This window comes from Dermochelys coriacea, chromosome 21 (assembly GCF_009764565.3).
Source record: "Dermochelys coriacea isolate rDerCor1 chromosome 21, rDerCor1.pri.v4, whole genome shotgun sequence".
In the NCBI taxonomy this organism is placed as follows: domain Eukaryota; kingdom Metazoa; phylum Chordata; order Testudines; family Dermochelyidae; genus Dermochelys; species Dermochelys coriacea.
In genome coordinates, this window is record NC_050088.1 from 8,770,959 (window position 1) to 8,790,271 (window position 19,313).

Sequence of the window (19,313 nt, forward strand, 5' to 3'; positions counted from 1 at the left end):
TCAGAGGCCGGTTTGGTCCCCCCAGGATAGAGTCACGCGCTGTGGTCAGGATTCCATCCCGCGTGTCTCTTTGTCAGCAATGTCTATTCCTGAGCTGGTGGCAGGTGACTTTTTAGGGCAATGCCGTCTGTGCCATTTCTCTCCATTGCCCAGAGCTGGGTACAGTTTGTCCTCGTTGCTTTTCAGTGAGACGTCTTTTACGGGTCCTGATCATCTAAGCAAGTATCTTTCTCACCCTCCCTTGTATTTGGGACACTGGAATAGAAAGTGCCTGTCTGTTCCCATCTCCTTGGGTCATAGCCAAAAACAGAACCGACAACTTCAGCTTCACAAGCCAACGTTCGAACGTTAGGCAATACTCCCTGTAGGCACTCAGGAACCAGAAGAGGGGGGGCAGCAGATCTTTAGTTCCTCATTACATCGATTGCTGGCATATTTGCATCAAGACACAGCTTTTTGATGTCTTCTGCCCAAGCGAAAGGCTCTCAAGCAGGGCAGTGCAGACACCAAGGGTGCAATAGATATAGCTCTGTAGAGAGAGAGATGTCATAGAAGATCAGGTTTGGAAGGGACCTCGAGAGGTCATCTAGTCCAACCCCCTGCTCAAAACGATGTTGTTTTCCACAGAATTTAAAACCCCGGAAGGGCCACACACCCGGAGTAAAGTTTCAAAGGGTTTACTTCAGGGAGATGCCTTCTGCTGTCCTGGTACTTGGTCCTCAGGGGAAGTTGTTTCCAGTGTCACACACCAGCAGCTGCGAAGGTGCAACCCCTAACACCTCAGCAGCTCCCTTCCCTGAGACGTTAATGTACCAGCCAGTTCCTGGGTGGGACCACAACATCCATCCATCCATCCATCAAGGGCAATCAGCAGCAGCCAAGGGCTTGCGTGTCCCCCCACCCCCGCTCCAGGCCAGGCTCATTGCAGGGGAGTCAGAAATACTTCAAGCCTCCTGCTGTCTGCGCTGGAAGGAAACTCACGTTTCCCGTTTTCCCTCCACTCTGTGCCGCTTGCAGCCGGGGCTGCTACCCCCCAGCTGCCCAGGAGCAAGCAAGGCAAGGGCCCGTGATGCGCTTTTTATCCCTAGGTTAGCCTTGCAGTGGGGAGTCCGGGCTCTGCCGTCCAGCCTTAGACCCACGCCTTTGCTGTGGGGCCTGGAGTAGCCCCCCTGGCCCCTCCCCACCCACTCTCGCTCAGCTGATTTGTACCCGGGTGCCCAGCCACGGGCATTGGAGTTGGGGTGAGTGAACTGTGTGGGCCCCATCCCGCATTTCTTGACCGATCTAAAATTCGGGTGAATTGGAGGTTGGATGTGGGGGTGTGTGTGTGGGGAGGGGGGAATAAAGCCGGGATGCAAGATTCAGAGTGGCCTTAGTATTTTGGATGTGTTCAGTGCATTGCAAAGCCTTGAGGATCATTGCAGAAAAAAGTCGGGGGGAGGCTTGCAAAGTTGTGCCAGCATCCTGATTGTGTTGTATCCTGCAAAGGATGTGTGCGCGCGTGTGTCGAAGTGGAGCCTATAGACCTATGAAAAAAAATCTGGGGAAGGGCCGCTCCGCCCTCCCCCCCCCCCCCCGGTCCCCCTTGCCCTATAGCAACTGCTTTCCCGGCTTGCAAAGGTTAGTGAGAATGTTGGTTAGCAAAGTGTTTCGCCTGCCCTGGCTTTTGTTAGCAAAATGCCCTTTGCCGCCCTTCCTGGAGGGTGATGGGGCCCTTCGTGTCTCTCTGGCAGGGGGTTGCCAAGCTTTCCCCACCCTGCCCGTGGCCTACCTGTGCAGCCTGTGGCCCGGCCTTAATGCTTCTTGAGGGAAACGGTGAAGGTTCGGCGTTCCATCCATACACACCATCCCACTTCACAGAAACACCGAGCCCATTACCTGTGTGCTGCGATGCCTGACATCCCTGGCACGCTGCCCGCAGAGAAATGCTGCAAGACCTTGGAAACCACCTGGGTTTCGTAAAACCCCCACGTGGAACAAATGCTGAGAGCCAAATGTGGTGGTCAATGCACCCTTCCACGTAAAACCTGAACGCTCAGTCACGCAACCATGTGACCAGCATTGCTGAAAACAGCACTTTTTTTAGCATAATATCTACTTTTTTGTGCGGTGTGAGTAAAGACCCAACCCTGTTCTCTACTAATTAGAGAAGAAAAAAATAGGGTAAATCCAGATGTAAAATAATTTGCAGACCAGGAGCCCTCTTAATGGGGTGGCCGTGCCCACTTCTCCTTGCACAGGTGTTCCAGCTGGGGACATATGTTTGTGAGACTCAAGCTGATCTCCCCTTTCATTTTCAGCCTTTCAGCCAGCTCAAGATGCAGGCAGGGAGTTGCTAGGGCCTGTGTGCAGGTCGGGGGATAGCTCAGGGTGCAGGCAGGGGATAGCCAAGGGGTGTGTGCAGAGCGGGGTGCAGGCAGGGGATAGCCAAGGGGTGTGTGCAGAGCAGGGTGTAGCTCAGGGTGCAGGCAGGGGATAGCCAAGGCGTGTATGCAGAGCGGGGTGCAGGCAGGGGATAGCCAAGGGGTGTGTGCAGAGCAGGGTATAATAGCTCAGGGTGCAGGCAGGGAATAGCCAAGGGGTGTGTGCAGAGAGGGGTGTAGCTCAGGGTGCAGGGAGGGGGTAGCTAGGGGTTGTGTGCAGAGAGGGGTGTAGCTCAGGTGCAGGCAGGGGATAGCTAAGGGATGTGTGCAGAGCGGGGTGTAGCTCAGGTGCAGGCAGGGGATAGCTAAGGGGTGTGTGCAGAGCGGGGTGTAGCTCAGGGTGCAGGCAGGGGATAGCTAAGGGGTGTGTGCAGAGAGGGGTGTAGCACCAAGCCTACATCTATTTGAGCCTGGAGGGTGTGGTGGCTGTTACCCAGCCCATATGGGGAAACTGCCCTGGATGCACAGGCGTGGTTGGCGTCACTGCTGGGCCCCCCAAAAAACTCTGCCCATGATGGCAGAGCACCCAGGACTGTGCCCACAGTTTGGGAACCCCTGCTTCACGGTATATAAAGCACATTTTGCTCCTTGGCTGGAATATGGGCCAGGTATTCTTGTTATTAATTACACCATTGTGGAAGGGCAGGCCAGACTGAGATCAATAGGACTAGCACCAAGGGTTTGGCTTGTAGTAATGCCCAGAGACCCTGATTATGCTGGGTGCTGTGTGGAAACAAGAGAGAGCCAGTTATTGAGGAATTGCTGTTCTAGTGTTATTCCTGGGCGCTCGGGCTTATCTACACATGAAAGTTAATCCGGTATAAGGTAACGTGTGAATTTAAAGCAATAAAATATTCCTGATAAAATCCATGTGTGGATGCTGTCATTCCAAACCTTACCTTAATCTGAATTAACAGTCAAGTGTGGACAAGCCCTAAGTGTACAATTTGGAAGTCCACAACTTTTATTGGGAAAGTTTCAAACAAAAGGCTTCCCCCACCAATCTTGAATAAAAATGGCATTTATAAAAACTGACCTTGTCCCTGTGCTCAAACTGCCTGGGCATTTTACTTGTTTCAAGTTCCTTATTCCAAAACTGAAGTTAATTGATCCCAGAATCAAGTGGTCTATTTTGAGAGGCAAGGCAGTGTTGCCTGCTCTGGTGGTTTTATTTCAATATTTCCTGTTTGCTTTAAAGCTCCAGCACTCAGAGATGCATGATTAGCTGAGAATCTTAGTTTTCATTAAAAGTGAAATTATGACCCGAATGCACCCTGAAGGCCCAGAAAACAGAAGGAAAATGGAAAGAACCCCCCAAAATATTATTTTTTTAAAAATTTCATTATTTTGGGCGGCCTGACTCCATGATTTTGGAACATTTGGGGTTAGCAGTACTGCATGTGTCTTGTGAAAATGAATGTCCAGTCCCCCCACCCCTGCTCTCAAAGCACTTTGTAAAGGCACAGAAGTTTCATCATGCCCACTCTACAGGTGGGAAACTGAGGCCTGGAGAGGGGATGTGAGGTCACAAAGTGAGCCAGTGCCAGAGCTGGAATAGAACCATAACCTCTCACTCCCAAGCCCTGCTGTTTGTTGTTGCATCCAGTTTGTTTTGTTTCCTGTCCCATTTCTCAAAATGCAAATAGATGACGTCAGTTTCATTTTTGTTTATGGTCAGTTTCACTTTCAGGCTCTTAATGGGCCAATGTTTGGACTGCAGAGGGCAGGGCAGTGTTTATCTATTTCAAACAGCTTTCACTGGATTTTTGTGTGCAATATCCTTCCTACTGGTCATAGCTTTTATAAAAGCTTCTATTTACAGTGTGTCTAGCTGAGGCCAAATTTAAATCTGAGGCATCCATTTAAAATTGCAGGGGATAGTCCTGGGCAGTGTAATGAATGAGAGCTGCTAAAAATAACAGGCCCCTCCTGGGGCTAAGTACGCTCAGCGCTTATCACCTTTAGTAGGGGGTGAGAACAATCTGCAGTGTGCCGCAGGTCCAGGACTGGGCCCATGGAGGTTTTTTGGAGTGTTCAGCGCATGTGACCTCCTAAGACCAGTGCTGGGGGGCAAGGGAGGGTTTTCCATATTTCTCACTGCAGACGCTCGACATGATAGATTGTACTGCCGGAGTTGCCCAGGCCAGTTCGCAAGGCTGCTCACGTGAATGAAGGTGGTACAATCAAGCCCCTAAGGCCCCATCAATGGACAGTTGGTGTCGGTAGGCTTTGTATCAGATGTTTGGTCGCCAGTCACCGGTACTTTTCATCCGTACTGGGAATGGTAGTTAGGGCACGTGCTCCGGAGCTGTTTCTGACCACGTGCGGTGGATTTCCATTAAGGGCAAGTGTCATGTAGGCTCCACACATCCACTATCTGATAGTTGAGCCGGTGTGAACTCGCGATGAGCAGTAAGGGGGCTTCTCAGTCATGTTCCTCCAACTCCATTGAGCCAGCTGGGCTGAAAGCCACCCCCTATGAACCTGTGAAGACAGAGCCTGGAAGGGGACATAGAATAATAGAATATCAGGGTTGGAAGGGACCTCAGGAGGTCATCTAGTCCAACTCCCTGCTCAAAGCAGGACCAATCCCCAACTAAATCATCCCAGCCAGGGCTTTGTCAAGCCTGATCTTAAAAACTTCAAAAGAAGGAGATTCCACCACCTCCCTAGGTAATTCATTCCAGTGTCTCACCACCCTCGTAGTGAAAAAGTGTTTCCTAACATACAACCTCAACCTCCCCCTGTGCTCTACCCCCCTGTAGTGCTCTTTCTCCCTGTCATCTGGTGACTCTGGCCTACCTACTAACAGATGACTCCCCTGTTGACCATTATATGCTGGTCTAATAAATACATATCACATGATCCATATGTACTGTTTGGGCTACGGATATCAATATGCATTAAACACACAATAATTTACTCCTGGGGGAATTCTGTGCCAAAAAATTAAAAATTCTGCTCACAATATTTTAAAATTCTGCAAATTTTATTTGTCAAAATAATACTACATAATCACGCCAGTTTCAGTTATTTTGGTAATCTATTTCAAAATACCTGTCAGCAAGTATGTCTGTAACAATACAGACCCACACGCAAAAATTCCCCCAGGAGTAGAGAGTTAAAGAAACCGCTATGACAAGCCAGTTTCTCACCCCTGAGCCCTTCCCTCCAGAGCCCAGCCGCAGGGCCCCCCCCTTGCCCAGACACCCGCTCCCTCCCTTTCCCCAAGAGCCCAGGGATCCAGAAGGAGAAACAGACTGATGCTCAGTCCCAGGCTGAGTTTCCTGTGTGCCACCCTCTCCTTCCCTCAAGGATCCTTCTAGCTCCCTCTCCACAGCAGTGTCATCTATGTGTTAATGGCAGCTAGCAGCACTGCAGCCCATTTCTGGGGGGGAAAGGAAATTCTGAACACACAACCTTAAATTCTGCGTGGCGCAGAATTCCCCCAGGAGTAACAATATCAACATACAGTAGAATCTCAGAGTTATGAACACCTTGGGAATGGAGATTGTTCGGGACTCTGAACAAAACATTATGGTTCTTCTTTCAAAAGTTTACAGCTGAACGTTGACTTAATACAGCTTTGAAACTTTACTATGCAGAAGAAAAATGCTGCTTTTAACCATCTTAATTTAAATGAAGCAAGCACAGAAACAATTTCCTTACCATGTCAAATCTTTTTTAAAACTTTCCCTTTATTTTGTTTAGTAGTTTATATTTAACACAGTACTGTACTGTATTGGTGGGGGGTGTTTTTTTTGTGGGGGTGGCGGGTGTCTCTGCTGCTGCCTGATTGTGTAATTCCGGTTCCACATGAGGTGTGCGGTTGACTGGCCAGTTCGTAACTCTGGTGTTCATAACTCTGAGGTTCTACTGTGCCATTAGATTATATATTTCAAGCAGTTACACGGTCTGAATTGGCCTCTGTCTTTCTATAATCCTGTACACTTGTGCTAAGTATCCTATAGCACCTTGCATTAGCTGAAGTAAACTTCGGCTTAAGAAGATAGTAAAATGGTCAGGAACAGAACATGTGGATGTTTTACCATAGTAACGGGTAGGGAGTTACTCTCTCTGACCAATCCTGGAATTGTTGGGATATACATATATACATTGTGATTTATATCTTTATTGTTAGGGGAAATCAATCTAGTTAGCATATGTGACTCCATTTTGGGTTTCCTCTCGGCCATTAACTAGAAGCGAGCACATCACGTACCAAGGAAGGATCCTTCAAGGTGGACAGCTGGACAGTTTCAAGATAAGGGAAACAAAGGAGACAGGAACCAGCCGACATGCCTGAAATAGTTGCCACTTCAGCTTTTTTGCATGGGGAAGGTGGCTGCAGGGGATTGGTAATAGATAAGGAGAAGGCCTGTTTATTGGTTTAGGCCCCCCAAGGCACACAGGTAGGATGTTTTGCCAACAGTATATAATCTTTGTGTAACCTGGAATCGGGGTCCCGTTCCGCTTAACAGAGCGGTACCACGCTCGAGCATAATAAACCTACAAACTTTGAGATACTCTGCAGTTTGTCTTTATTTGGTTGCCTCAGCCTAAAAACGAACTGTATGTGTCCTAACTGGAATAATTCATAACAGTTTTGGCGACCCAGATGGGACTCTAGGCTTGCCCTTGTAAGCGAAGCCACACTCCTTCCCTCGGACAACTCCAGCCGGCACCGGGTGAGTTCACCTTCGAGAACTCTGAGGAACGGGAGTGTGGGCCGTCGCTTAGGCGATAAGGTAGCACATTAGGTGTTCTTTTGGTAGCCCTAGAATGGGCTCTGGGCAGAGTGTGATCAGGGGAACCCCTTTGGCTGAGATTCTCGAGAATTGGAAAAATATTTCTGGCACCCATGGGTTAGGTAAAAGGAGAGCTGTAATTTTATTTAAAGTCGAGTGGCCAGCACTGACTATTCAGACGCCCTTTGGATGGCCACCCGACGGAACTTTTGGACGGGATGAATTAACCTGCCTTAGAGAAAGCTAAGGAAAAACGTAAGCAAAAGAAGGAGGAAGTAAGTATGTTGGCAGCCGCATTGCAGGTTCCCTTGGGGAATCAGCACTGGCAGGGACATGGGAATACAAGGGGGAGGGGACACGGACGCGGGACAGGACGGGGAGGAGGCTGGGGTGGGACAAGGAATGGGAACTGTAATTATTGTAAGCAACCGGGGCACTGGAAGAGGGAATGCCCCCTGCTTCCACGAGGGGCTCCTTGGCAGGATCAAATGGAGACCGGTTCTTCCTTTCCCTCTAATGCTCCCTAATCCCTAGTGACTAGAGGCAGAAATTTTGGGAGCCGTGGGAGAGTTGGAATGGGATCTTGGATTGCAGTCGCAAATTTACTTGAAAATTGGGGAACGATTTATGCCCTTTTTGGTGGATACTGGAACCACCCTTCCCACTTTAACTTTTGTTCCGGGTTCTCTTTCTAATACCAAGGTCTGGGTGCAGGGTATTGAGGGCAACCCGTGCCCGGCTCCCCTATCCTGCCCCATCCCTGTGGAGCTGGGTTCTTTAAAGTTGTCACATAGATTTGTTGTCATGCCAGAAGGCTCCGCTAACCTTCTTGGGCAGGACGTGCTTAGCAAGCTGGGAGCCCACATATATTGTGCCCCCGAGGGGCTTCGCATGTCCGTCCCGGACTCGGCAGTTGCTTCTCTTATGGCCTCGGTTACCCCGATTCCCGATCTCCCCACAGAATTGTCCAGCGTTCGACCCAATTTGTGGAGCCTGAGTTCCACCGACTTGGGCCTCCTTAAATCAGCCACTCCAGTCAGTCTGCAGGTGAGGGATGGGCTGCCTCCCTCCGTAAAACAATATCCCTTGCCAAAGGAGACAGAGGAAGGTATTTCCCTTCTTATCTCTAGCTACTTACCCAGGAGGTCTTGGTTCCGTGCAGTGTTCCTTGAAATACTCCTATCCTTCCTGTGTAAAAGCCAAAACCGGGCCCGGATGGGCACCCAGTTTATCGGTTCATTCAAGATCTGCATACGATAAATAGTTATGTTATAACCCCCCACTCAGTGGTTCCTGATCCGAGTACTATCCTGACACTGATTCCCCAGTCGGCTACTTGTTTCACGGTTGTAGACTTGTGTGCTGCATTTTTCAGTATTCCTTTGCACCCCGACTCCCAATATATGTTTGCGTTCACTTGGCGGGGTCAGTAGCTAACCTGGACGTTCCTCCCCCAGGGGTTCTCAGGCTCCCCCACTATTTTTTCCCGAATTCTAGCCGATGATTTGAAAGACATTGTTTTGCCTAGCTCCTCTGTTCTAGTCCAATATGTGGATGATTTGTTGATTGCTAGCTCTGATTATAATGCATGTTTAGCTGATTCTGTTACTCTGCTTACTGCATTAGCCAATAAGGGCCACCATGCATCTCCATCCAAGCTGCAGCTGTGCCAAACCCAGGTGATCTATTTAGGTTTTGTGATTCGGCCTGGAGAGCGTTTACTCTCCCCTGATAGGGTGCAGGCAATCGAGGATTACCTGCACCCGACTACGAAAAAGCAGTTTGGGCTTTCCTGGGGGCTGCAAGGTTCTGCCGACCCTGGATAGTGGCCTTCGGGGAATTGGTGAAACCGTTAGTCCAGGCCACCACAACTTCTAACCCCGATCCTGTTCTCTGGACCCTGGAGATGGAAGCCGCTTTCGCGTCCACAAAGAAAGCCGTGATCTCTTCACCCGCCTTGGGATTCCCGGATTACAGTAAACCATTTTTTCTCTTCAGTCACGAGCAGCGGGGAGTGGCCAGCGGTGTCCTATTGCAGTACCTAGGGGATGGCCCACGGCCCATAGCTTACTATTCCGTACAGTTAGACCCTGTCATTCGGGGATCAGTCTCCGGTGTGCGGTCCATTGCCGCTCAGCCCTTATGGTGGAACGGTCACGCCCTATTGTTCTGGGGCACCCTTTGACTGTCTGGATCCCCCACGAGGTTGAGATTCTCTTAAAACAGCATACAACACAGGCGCTGTCTCCGCAGTGGGCACACAAATACGAGCTGATTCTGCTGGCCGCTGCAACATCACCCTTCGCCACTGCAATGTCCTCAACCCCACTACACTGACACCCCTTCCGGAGGATGGCATGCCTCACCATGTATGTATGGACGTCGTCACTGAGAGCAGTAAGCCTCGCCCGGATTTACGCGACCTCCCTCTGAAAAACCCGGACCTCTCCCTTTTTACCAATGACTCCTCCTTCTATTTGGAGGGCCAGCGGGTATCTGGCTATTCCATCACTACTCAGACAACTGTTGTAGAAGCAGCCCCCCCTTCCACCTTCCTTAAGTGCTCAGGGCACGGAATTGCACGCTCTTACTAGGGCTTGCTTGTTGTCTGTTGGGAAATCTGTTACCGTTTATACAGACTCTAAATATGCCTTCGGGGTTTGCCGTGCTACGGGCCAGCTCTGGAAAAAATAAGGGTTTTTAACCTCCTCAGGCACTAAGGTTGCAAACGGCCCTTTAATCTCTGCACTTTTGTGCGCCATTCAAGGTCCTCTCGAACTGGCTGTTGTCCACTGTTATGCTCACCAGCAGTCTGAGGATCTTGTCTCTCAAGATAATGCCTTGGCTGATGCAGCCGCAAAGACTGCTGCCCTTCAGGCCCTCCCGGTGTCAGCAACTCTTCTTCTGGATACGTCCTTCGCGCCGATGGACTGGACGCACTTGTATGCTGATGTGCCGCCTGACGAGCTCCAGGACTGGAAACATTGGGAAGGCTCTGAAGGCGTCGATAAGGTTTGGCGAATCGGGAACAAACCTATTCTCGCCCGTCGCTATCTGCTCTCGGCTGCCCACTATTTTCGTTCTTTGGGTCATGCCGGTGTTCAGGCCACTGCAGCTGCTATTCTTAAATGTTGGGCAGCGCCTCATGTCTATCCAGTGGTGAAGCAAGCTCTTGGCTCCTGCTCTACTTGCCTGGCCTTCTCTGCTCGGTCTTGGCTCAATGCCAACAATAGAGGGGAGAGACCTTGGGCTAACTTCCCGTTTCAATGATTACAGATGGACTATGCAGAAATGCCTAAAAGGTCGGGGTTTCGCCACCTCTTTGTAATAGTGGATCAACTTTTCTGGACAGCCAGAAAAGCAGATGCCAGATCTGTGGTAAAATTTCTACTGAAAGACATTGTGCCCAGATTTGGAGTCCCTGAAGTCATCTACTCAGACTGAGGATCACACTTCACTGCAAAGATTTTAGAGGAGCTGTACCGGTGCCTGGGGATTGCGTGACAACTCCACACCCCTTACCACCCCCAGGCGGCAGGGCAGGTGGAGTGCATGAATCGAACCCTGAAGACGATGGTAGCAAAGTTTTGCAAAGAGACTGGACTGAAGTGGCCAGAGGTTTTGCCCATAGTCCTGTGGCACGTAAGGCGGGCCCCACGCATGCCCCTGGGCTTGTCCCCATTCGAGGTATTGTTTGGGAGGCCGGCTTTGGTTCTGGGAACCTATGTTCCCGCTCACACTAGCCTTTTGGATGGAGATGAGACCTTGGCCAGGTAGGTAGCCAGATTACAAATAGAGCTCAAAAACAACCAGTCTGCGGCTCAATTGTTTCAAACCACATCATTGGGGTTACAGGTGCATCCCTTCAAACCAGGGGATTGGGTGGTGTTAAAAAAATTCCCCCGTACAGACCCCTGGGAACCCCGATGGGAGGGGGCCGTACCAGGTTCTGTTATGTACTTATTCTGCTTTAAAAGTTGCAAGTAGAAGTTCCTGGATCCATCACAGATACACTAAATTGGCGCAGGGACCCCCGCCTGGGCCCGACGAGCTGTCTGATGAGCCGCCCCACAAATGAACACCACTGGCAGTCCCTGGGTTGAACTCCCCAACTATTGGGATCTCGAGACTCCATCAGAACTTCTTGTTTTCTTGTTACTTGGACTTATATTTGTTGTCCTGTTTTTTGCATGGTATACGGGAGGATGCAAATACTGGTATGGGTGGCCTGTGGAATCCCCTCTCTATTCTCGAGTACGATAGACAGATGGGAAGGCAACAGTTTCCTAGATTTAACCCATGCTATAGCACTGGGGGTTAACCGAACGCAGTGTTGGGTCTGTATTCGTACCCCCACGTACATAGGTCAGGGAATCCCGTTGGTAGGGGTGCCTATCCCTCTCAATCGAACCCTCCAGGCCAGATTATGGACAGACACTCCATTTAACTGGAATGTTACAATCCAAACTTGGTTTATTGATATGGTGGCCCAGGGTAGTTATGCTTTGTGTGTGTCACGACGTAAGAATTTTGAAAATACAGTTTTTGTGGGTAACTTTGTAGGGTGCAATGTTACCACCCGCGTTAGCTCTGGTGCGGCAAGTCCCCCCAAGTATTCCAGGGCACCATGGCCGGTCCCTGAGGGATCAGGCTGATTCTGGTTGTGCAACCACACAGCTTATAAGGTCCTCCCGGAAGGTTGGTATGGTACATGCACCTTAGGAGCCATAGTACCCGCTGTTGCAGTACACCAGACCCTGGCCCAAGGGGAAATTTGGAACCTGGTATGGAGGAACCGACAAAATGTCCCATTAAACCCTCTCTCTGAACGGCCTACAGGCTTTCACTCCTTTGTTTGTTGGCTTTTGCCCTGGGTGGGGGTGAGTGAATTGGAAAAGGCTATAGTTAATATTTCTGCAGCCTTAGAATTAATGGCAAATGCCACTGCAGGCGCTTTGTCTACCCTTCAAATTGAGGTGACTCAGTTATCTCAGACCGCACTGCAGAACCGCTTAGCCTTGGACTATCTCCTTGCAAACCGGGGGGGGATTGTGCTCTTGTTAACTCAAGCTGTTGTGTCTTTGTGAATCAACACCACAGGGTGGAAACCGATATCCACGCCCTTATGCAGCAGGCCACCTCGCTTCACTGCGTCACCCTTGATGACACCAGTACCGGATTCTATGAGGCCTGGAGCTGGCTTAGCTCCTGGTGCCAGACTTGGGGGCTTGGGGAAGGCGTATTTTGTACCTCATTCTTGTGGCTGTTTCTGTTTTTGTATTATTCTTTGTATGCCTATAATGCTGTAGTATGTGCTGCCGGCAAATTTTAATCTTGCATCGAGGTTATTCTGCCCCGATTATAGTTTACTGATGTACATAAGAAAAGGAGGGACTGTTAGGGGAAATCAACCTAGTTAGCATATAATGACTCCATTTTGGGTTTCCTCTTGGCCATTAACTAGAAGCGAGCACATCACGTACCAAGGAAGGAAGGATCCTTCAAGGTGGACAGCTGGACAGTTTCAAGATAAGGGAAACAAAGGAGACAGGAACCAGCCAACATGCCTGAAATAGTTGCTACTTCATCTTTTTTGTATGGGGAAGGTGGCTGCAGGGGATTGGTAATAGATAAGGAGAAGGCCTGTTTATTGGTTTAGGCCCCCCAAGGCACACAGGCAGGATATTTTGCCAACAGTATATAATCTTTGTGTAACCTGGAATCGGGGTCCCGTTCCGCTTAACAGAGCAGTACCACGCTCGAGCGTAATAAACCTACAAACTTTGAGATACTCTGCAGTTTGTCTTTATTTGGTTGCCTCAGCCTAGAAACGAACTGTACGTGTGCTAATTGGAATAATTCATAATAGTTACTCTCTCTGACCAATCCTGGAATTGTTGGTGTATGTGTGTGTCTGTATATATAGATATAGATAGATATATGATTACTACATAAAGATATAAATCATAATATGTTATAGGTTATTGAGGCCTGGTATGAATTGAGTTGGTTGAGTTCAGGATCCTGACGCAGGGAAGAAAGGTAAGCAGCAGGATACGGACCCTGGACTTCAGGAAAGCAGACTTTGACTCCCTCAGGGAACAGATGGCCAGGATCCCCTGGGGGACTAACATGAAAGGGAAGGGAGTCCAGGAGAGCTGGCTGTATTTCAAGGAATCCCTGTTGAGGTTACAGGGACAAACCATCCCGATGAGTCGAAAGAATAGTAAATATGGCAGGCGACCAGCTTGGCTTAATGGTGAAATCCTAGCGGATCTTAAACATAAAAAAGAAGCTTACAAGAAGTGGAAGGTTGGACATATGACCAGGGAAGAGTATAAAAATATTGCTCGGGCATGTAGGAAAGATATCAGGAGGGCCAAATCGCACCTGGAGCTGCAGCTAGCAAGAGATGTCAAGAGTAACAAGAAGGGTTTCTTCAGGTATGTTGGCAACAAGAAGAAAGCCAAGGAAAGTGTGGGCCCCTTACTGAATGAGGGAGGCAAGCTAGTGACAGAGGATGTGGAAAAAGCTAATGTACTCAATGCTTTTTTTGCCTCTGTTTTCACTAACAAGGTCAGCTCCCAGACTGCTGTGCTGGGCATCACAAAATGGGGAAGAGATGGCCAGCCCTCTGTAGAGATAGAGGTGGTTAGGGACTATTTAGAAAAGCTGGACGTGCACAAGTCCATGGGGCCGGACGAATTGCATCCGAGAGTGCTGAGGGAATTGGCGGCTGTGATTGCAGAGCCCTTGGCCATTATCTTTGAAAACTCGTGGCGAACGGGGGAAGTCCCGGATGACTGGAAAAAGGCTAATGTAGTGCCCATCTTTAAAAAAGGGAAGAAGGAGGATCCTGGGAACTACAGGCCGGTCAGCCTCACCTCAGTCCCTGGAAAAATCATGGAGCAGGTCCTCAAAGAATCAATCCTGAAGCACTTAGAGGAGAGGAAAGTGATCAGGAACAGTCAGCATGGATTCACCAAGGGAAGGTCATGCCTGACTAATCTAATCGCCTTTTATGATGAGATTACTGGTTCTGTGGATGAAGGGAAAGCAGTGGATGTATTGTTTCTTGACTTTAGCAAAGCTTTTGACACGGTCTCCCACAGCATTCTTGTCAGCAAGTTAAGGAAGTATGGGCTGGATGAATGCACTATAAGGTGGGTAGAAAGCTGGCTAGATTGTCGGGCTCAACGGGTAGTGATCAATGGCTCCATGTCTAGTTGGCAGCCGGTGTCAAGTGGAGTGCCCCAGGGGTCGGTCCTGGGGCCCGTTTTGTTCAATATCTTCATAAATGATCTGGAGGATGGTGTGGATTGCACTCTCAGCAAATTTGCGGATGATACTAAACTGGGAGGAGTGGTAGATACGCTGGAGGGGAGGGATAGGATACAGAAGGACCTAGACAAATTGGAAGATTGGGCCAAAAGAAATCTAATGAGGTTCAATAAGGATAAGTGCAGGGTCCTGCACTTAGGATGGAAGAATCCAATGCACCGCTACAGACTAGGGACCGAATGGCTCGGCAGCAGTTCTGCGGAAAAGGACCTAGGGGTGACAGTGGACGAGAAGCTGGATATGAGTCAGCAGTGTGCCCTTGTTGCCAAGAAGGCCAATGGCATTTTGGGATGTATAAGTAGGGGCATAGCGAGCAGATCGAGGGACGTGATCGTTCCCCTCTATTCGACACTGGTGAGGCCTCATCTGGAGTACTGTGTCCAGTTTTGGGCCCCACACTACAAGAAGGATGTGGATAAATTGGAAAGAGTACAGCGAAGGGCAACAAAAATGATTAGGGGTCTAGAGCACATGACTTATGAGGAGAGGCTGAGGGAGGTGGGATTGTTTAGTCTGCAGAAGAGAAGAATGAGGGGGGATTTGATAGCTGCTTTCAACTACCTGAAAGGGGGTTTCAAAGAGGATGGCTCTAGACTGTTCTCAATGGTAGCAGATGACAGAACGAGGAGTAATGGTCTCAAGTTGCAATGGGGGAGGTTTAGATTGGATATTAGGAAAAACTTTTTCACTAAGAGGGTGGTGAAACACTGGAATGCGTTACCTAGGGAGGTGGTAGAATCTCCTTCCTTAGAGGTTTTTAAGGTCAGGCTTGACAAAGCCCTGGCTAGGATGATTTAACTGGGACTTGGTCCTGCTTTGAGCAGGGGGTTGGACTAGATGACCTTCTGGGGTCCCTTCCAACCCTGATATTCTATGATTCTATGATTCTATGAATGATGCGTGCTTGACATGAATACATGCATTGTAAGTTGACAACCGAAGCAAGAACTTAAGGTCAAGGACTATTAGAACTATTGGTGCAAAAACAATCTTGTTATGTTCCGAGAAAAATACGGAAAATCAGCAGAAAAGGAACCAATACCAGCTGGACTGATATAAAACGGTATAAGAATTGGAGGAAATGGCACGTCTTGGATCATGGCGGCCCGCCCAGAATAGTCTCTTTGGAATTGTGTGGGTAGAAGGCCTAGTAAACAAAGGTAAAGAACCGATGATGCGATGGAATGGACTATAAATGGTTGCCTACGATTTCTACAAATCGGAGTTGTTTATTGATCTAGAGTCCCATGTGGATATAGATGTGGTTTTCAGTGGCTCCCTGCATCTTATAATCTTATGATCAAAAGGAATCTCGACTGGCCATCAGGACCATTCTGACCTTTGGACTCTGGTATAGTATGTTTGGGGTGTGAATGCTGAGCGAGTAAAATGCTCTTTATGGATTACAAAACAAACCTTAGAGTATCATATACCAACACTATGACAGGTTTCAGAGTAGCAGCCATGTTAGTCTGTATTCGCAAAAAGAAAAGGAGTACTTGTGGCACCTTAGAGACTAACAAATTTATTAGAGCATAAGCTTTCCGATGAAGTGAGCTGTAGTTCATGAAAGCTTATGCTCTAATAAATTTGTTAGTCTCTAAGGTGCCACAAGTCCTCCTTTTTTATATACCAACACTGTGTCCTATATCTGCCTATTCCCCATCCCGTAGGGAGACTCTTTTGTGAGTCTAACAGAACGTCTCAAAGATAAGGACAAGATATATGAGCGTTCTACTCTGGTACAAGCCCAGGGCATGCCTTCATGCCCTTGCTAACTGGAATGGCTGAGTTCAGAACAGAGAGCTAACAGGTACAGCATGGTACCAGAAAAACAAAGTAGAAAGATGATTGGTTAAATCTAGCCTCAGATGATGCATACAGTATCTTGTTACTTGTGAACGGGTTGGACAGAAAAAGGATAGCTTGAGGGTTGTAACTTTGGACCCCTGCCTTCTTTGTAACTATGCTGCTTCCTGGAAATTGGTATTGTATTGAACCTTTTTTTCCTCTACTCGGTTATTACTGACTTTGAGCCGTAAATCTGACTTACTTTGGTTATTTACTCTCTTGAGTATATTTCATAACAAGCCAAAGTGCGGTCAAGCAACTGAACGGTTTACCAACAAACTGGGGTAAGAGAAATCATGGAAAATTAGTAGCAGCTGACTTTGGTGTGGCAGACAGATCTGCGATCCTACTGACTTGTATAAAACATGCCCTAAGGGCAGGGAAATGTACTAACGGCAAAGCGAGGGGTGTTAGCGAAATGGAGAAGGCAGTCGGTGTAGCTAACTGCTATGCTTCAGCGGTGATAAACAAGTGGGGTATGAAGGGCTGAGATCTGGAGGGTAGTTTGGGAATAGCGGAACCCTGCCACTGAACTGTTCTCTGCTCTGGGAATGTGTGGCCTGTCTGTGCTGATTGATTGAGTTATGTGGGGTTTCAGTTGTTAATCAATTGAACTCACAACAACATTTTCCTCCCTGCCCCTTTTCTCCCAGGGCTTGAACAAGGAGGGGTTTCACCTTGAGCAACAGGATGTTCCCCAGAAGAGGGTACCCAAATGGTTTCTTCCATGTAAGTGGCTTTGGAGGGGAGGAGATGGTGTAACCTGGTGCTGGGGGAAGAGATGGGACCGTGGCAGAATCTGCTCGTTCCCCAGGGGAAAAAGAGTTAATTTCCAAATGGTTCAGCGAGCCCTGGACATGGCTGGGGAGAGGAGGGAGTTGTAAGCATGGACAGAACGATAAGGTCACCAGTGACGGGAGGCGCCTGGTTTTCTCCCTTCTCAGTCTACTTTCCTCACTTTTCAAGCGGGAGTCGGAGTGTGTATGGGGGAGGGAAATGGTGATGTTCCACCCAGTCCCTGCCCAGACTCCCTGAATAGCTGGGTTGTTTCCACCACTACAACCAGCAGCGAAATGGCTGATGGTGTCAAATATTGTACATCCCTGTCATTAGGCTCCAGAGTTAACGGTCAGTTGAGATGAACTTGGGGGGCCAGTCACACCTCTTTCCTAACCATGGAGCTACACAGCAAGCTCCATGTCTGGTGTAAATCCATTGTCTCCAAGTCTCAGCCAGGCCTTGTGTCATGGCACTGGGAACAGCTCTGGCCTGCCTCCATCAGAAGCTGCATCTGATTCAGGGGGCTCATTGCTGACTTGTATCTCATGTTTGCTGTGATGCTTTGGGAATGGGAAGAACGTGTGGAATAAGAGGAGTTTCAGTCTCCCCTTTGCTTCAAGAATCATTTCCCAGGGGTAGGTTAAAAATGTACCTGTTCCCACCCATGTAACTGTGCCCCCCGCGATCCACCTGCTGAGAGGCAGCAAGGAGACCACTGTCACTGAGGTAAAGGAGAAGATCCTACCTCACTATGTGTCACGCTCATTGCTGCCCTCCCCCCTGTGCCACATGTATCATCTTTGCAGCCCTGCCCTCAGGACATCAACCCCTCCGCCTACCCTGCCGACTTTCGCAGGGGTGACGAGGACATGGGGTGGGTGCCCCAGGACCATCAGCAGGCAGCCAACTGGGATTACCGACACAGGAGATGCGAGGAAGGCTTCAGGGACAGGCGGCACTCAGTAAGTGGGTCTGGGCTGAGCCTGGAGGGGCGTTGTGCCCAGGCAGAGCGTGGGAGGTGGGCCGCAGGTGAGCTGGGGCTAGGGCAGGAGCAGGGGACGTGGGTAGAGAGGATGATGTCCCGCGGAGAATTCTTGGGGCAGGCATAAGCAATCGCTGCTCTGTGACCCGCATGCAAATGAGTGGAGCCTTCCTGAGTGGCGGGGAGGTCATTAGGCTGGTCAGGAAGACTGGGAGGGAGCCCTGTGAGGGCTAGGGGGTCCAGACTGGCTCTGCCAGGTGTCCTGATCTGGCCCTGCTTCCCAGGGATCACAAACCCACCAAGACATGGGAACAGGCCAAGCTGTGCCATGCCCGGGGCTTGATTCACCCCCTGAGGACCAGCCAGAATCCTTCCTGCTAATGCATCCCAGGAGAACATCTTAGCTGTGTCACCTGCCTCTGGCTGCTGCTGTTCAAGGCCACCCAGGCCATTCCTGCTGCTCATTTCCAGAGAGCCCAAGTGCCCTAGCAGGGGCCTGGGTGGCTGGACACCTAGGCTCTAATCCTGGCCATGCCACTGACTTGCTGTGTGACCCTTGGCAAGTCACTCGACATTTTCTTGCCTCAGTTTCCCCAGCAGTTAACCACAAGCAAACAGGGCTTGCCCACCAACCTCGCAGTTGAGTGCCCTAAATGCATGCCTTGCTGCTGTGATGAAGCAGCAACAGAGAGGCACAAAACAGTGACTGTTTGAGAGAAGGTAAATGGGTCTCTCCTATTCACCTTCCTTCATTGCCCAGGAAAAAGAGGACATTGATTAAACTGATTGGAGTAGGTCCTTTTATTTACACTACCCGTAATTAACCTGGGGCCTAGAGTTCAGTCAGGTTCAAAGGGGAATAGACATTTACTGATGTGGATAATGTGAATATTTGCAGTTACATTCACAGGCTAAAAAGACCACGTAAAGGCTACAAACCCTCAGGCTTCAGGGTAGGAGACAGCCGCTAATTGATGGGGTCAGGCAGAAAATTCCCCTTTGGGCCAGTTATTCCATTGTGTTCGTTGCGGGGTTCTTGCACCTTCCTCTGAAGCAGCTGGTGCTGCTCACTGACAGGATACTGGCATAGATGCCCCCTCCTGCCCCGTCCCAGATCTGATCCAGTCTGGCAATCCCTATGAATGAGACCTCAGTCCCTGTGACACAAGGGCAGGTCGTCATCCCCAC

At 49.4% G+C, this 19,313-nt stretch overlaps 1 protein-coding gene across 18 annotated transcripts in view; it reads left to right on the plus strand.

Moving 5' to 3' along the window:
• The first annotated feature begins 1,021 nt into the window (after positions 1-1,021).
• The window catches only part of LOC119846466 (periphilin-1-like), a 29,285-nt gene continuing 10,993 nt past the window's right edge, over positions 1,022-19,313 (plus strand). For 8 of the 18 annotated variants that reach the window (XM_043500536.1, XM_043500540.1, XM_043500551.1 and 5 more), the window contains exons 1-3: positions 1,022-1,241; positions 17,017-17,092; positions 17,950-18,105. In XM_043500536.1, the coding sequence (XP_043356471.1) occupies positions 17,054-17,092; positions 17,950-18,105 (195 nt within the window). In that variant the 5' untranslated portion in view covers positions 1,022-1,241; positions 17,017-17,053. The other 10 variants (XM_043500537.1, XM_043500544.1, XM_043500538.1 and 7 more) reach the window with 8 other exon arrangements.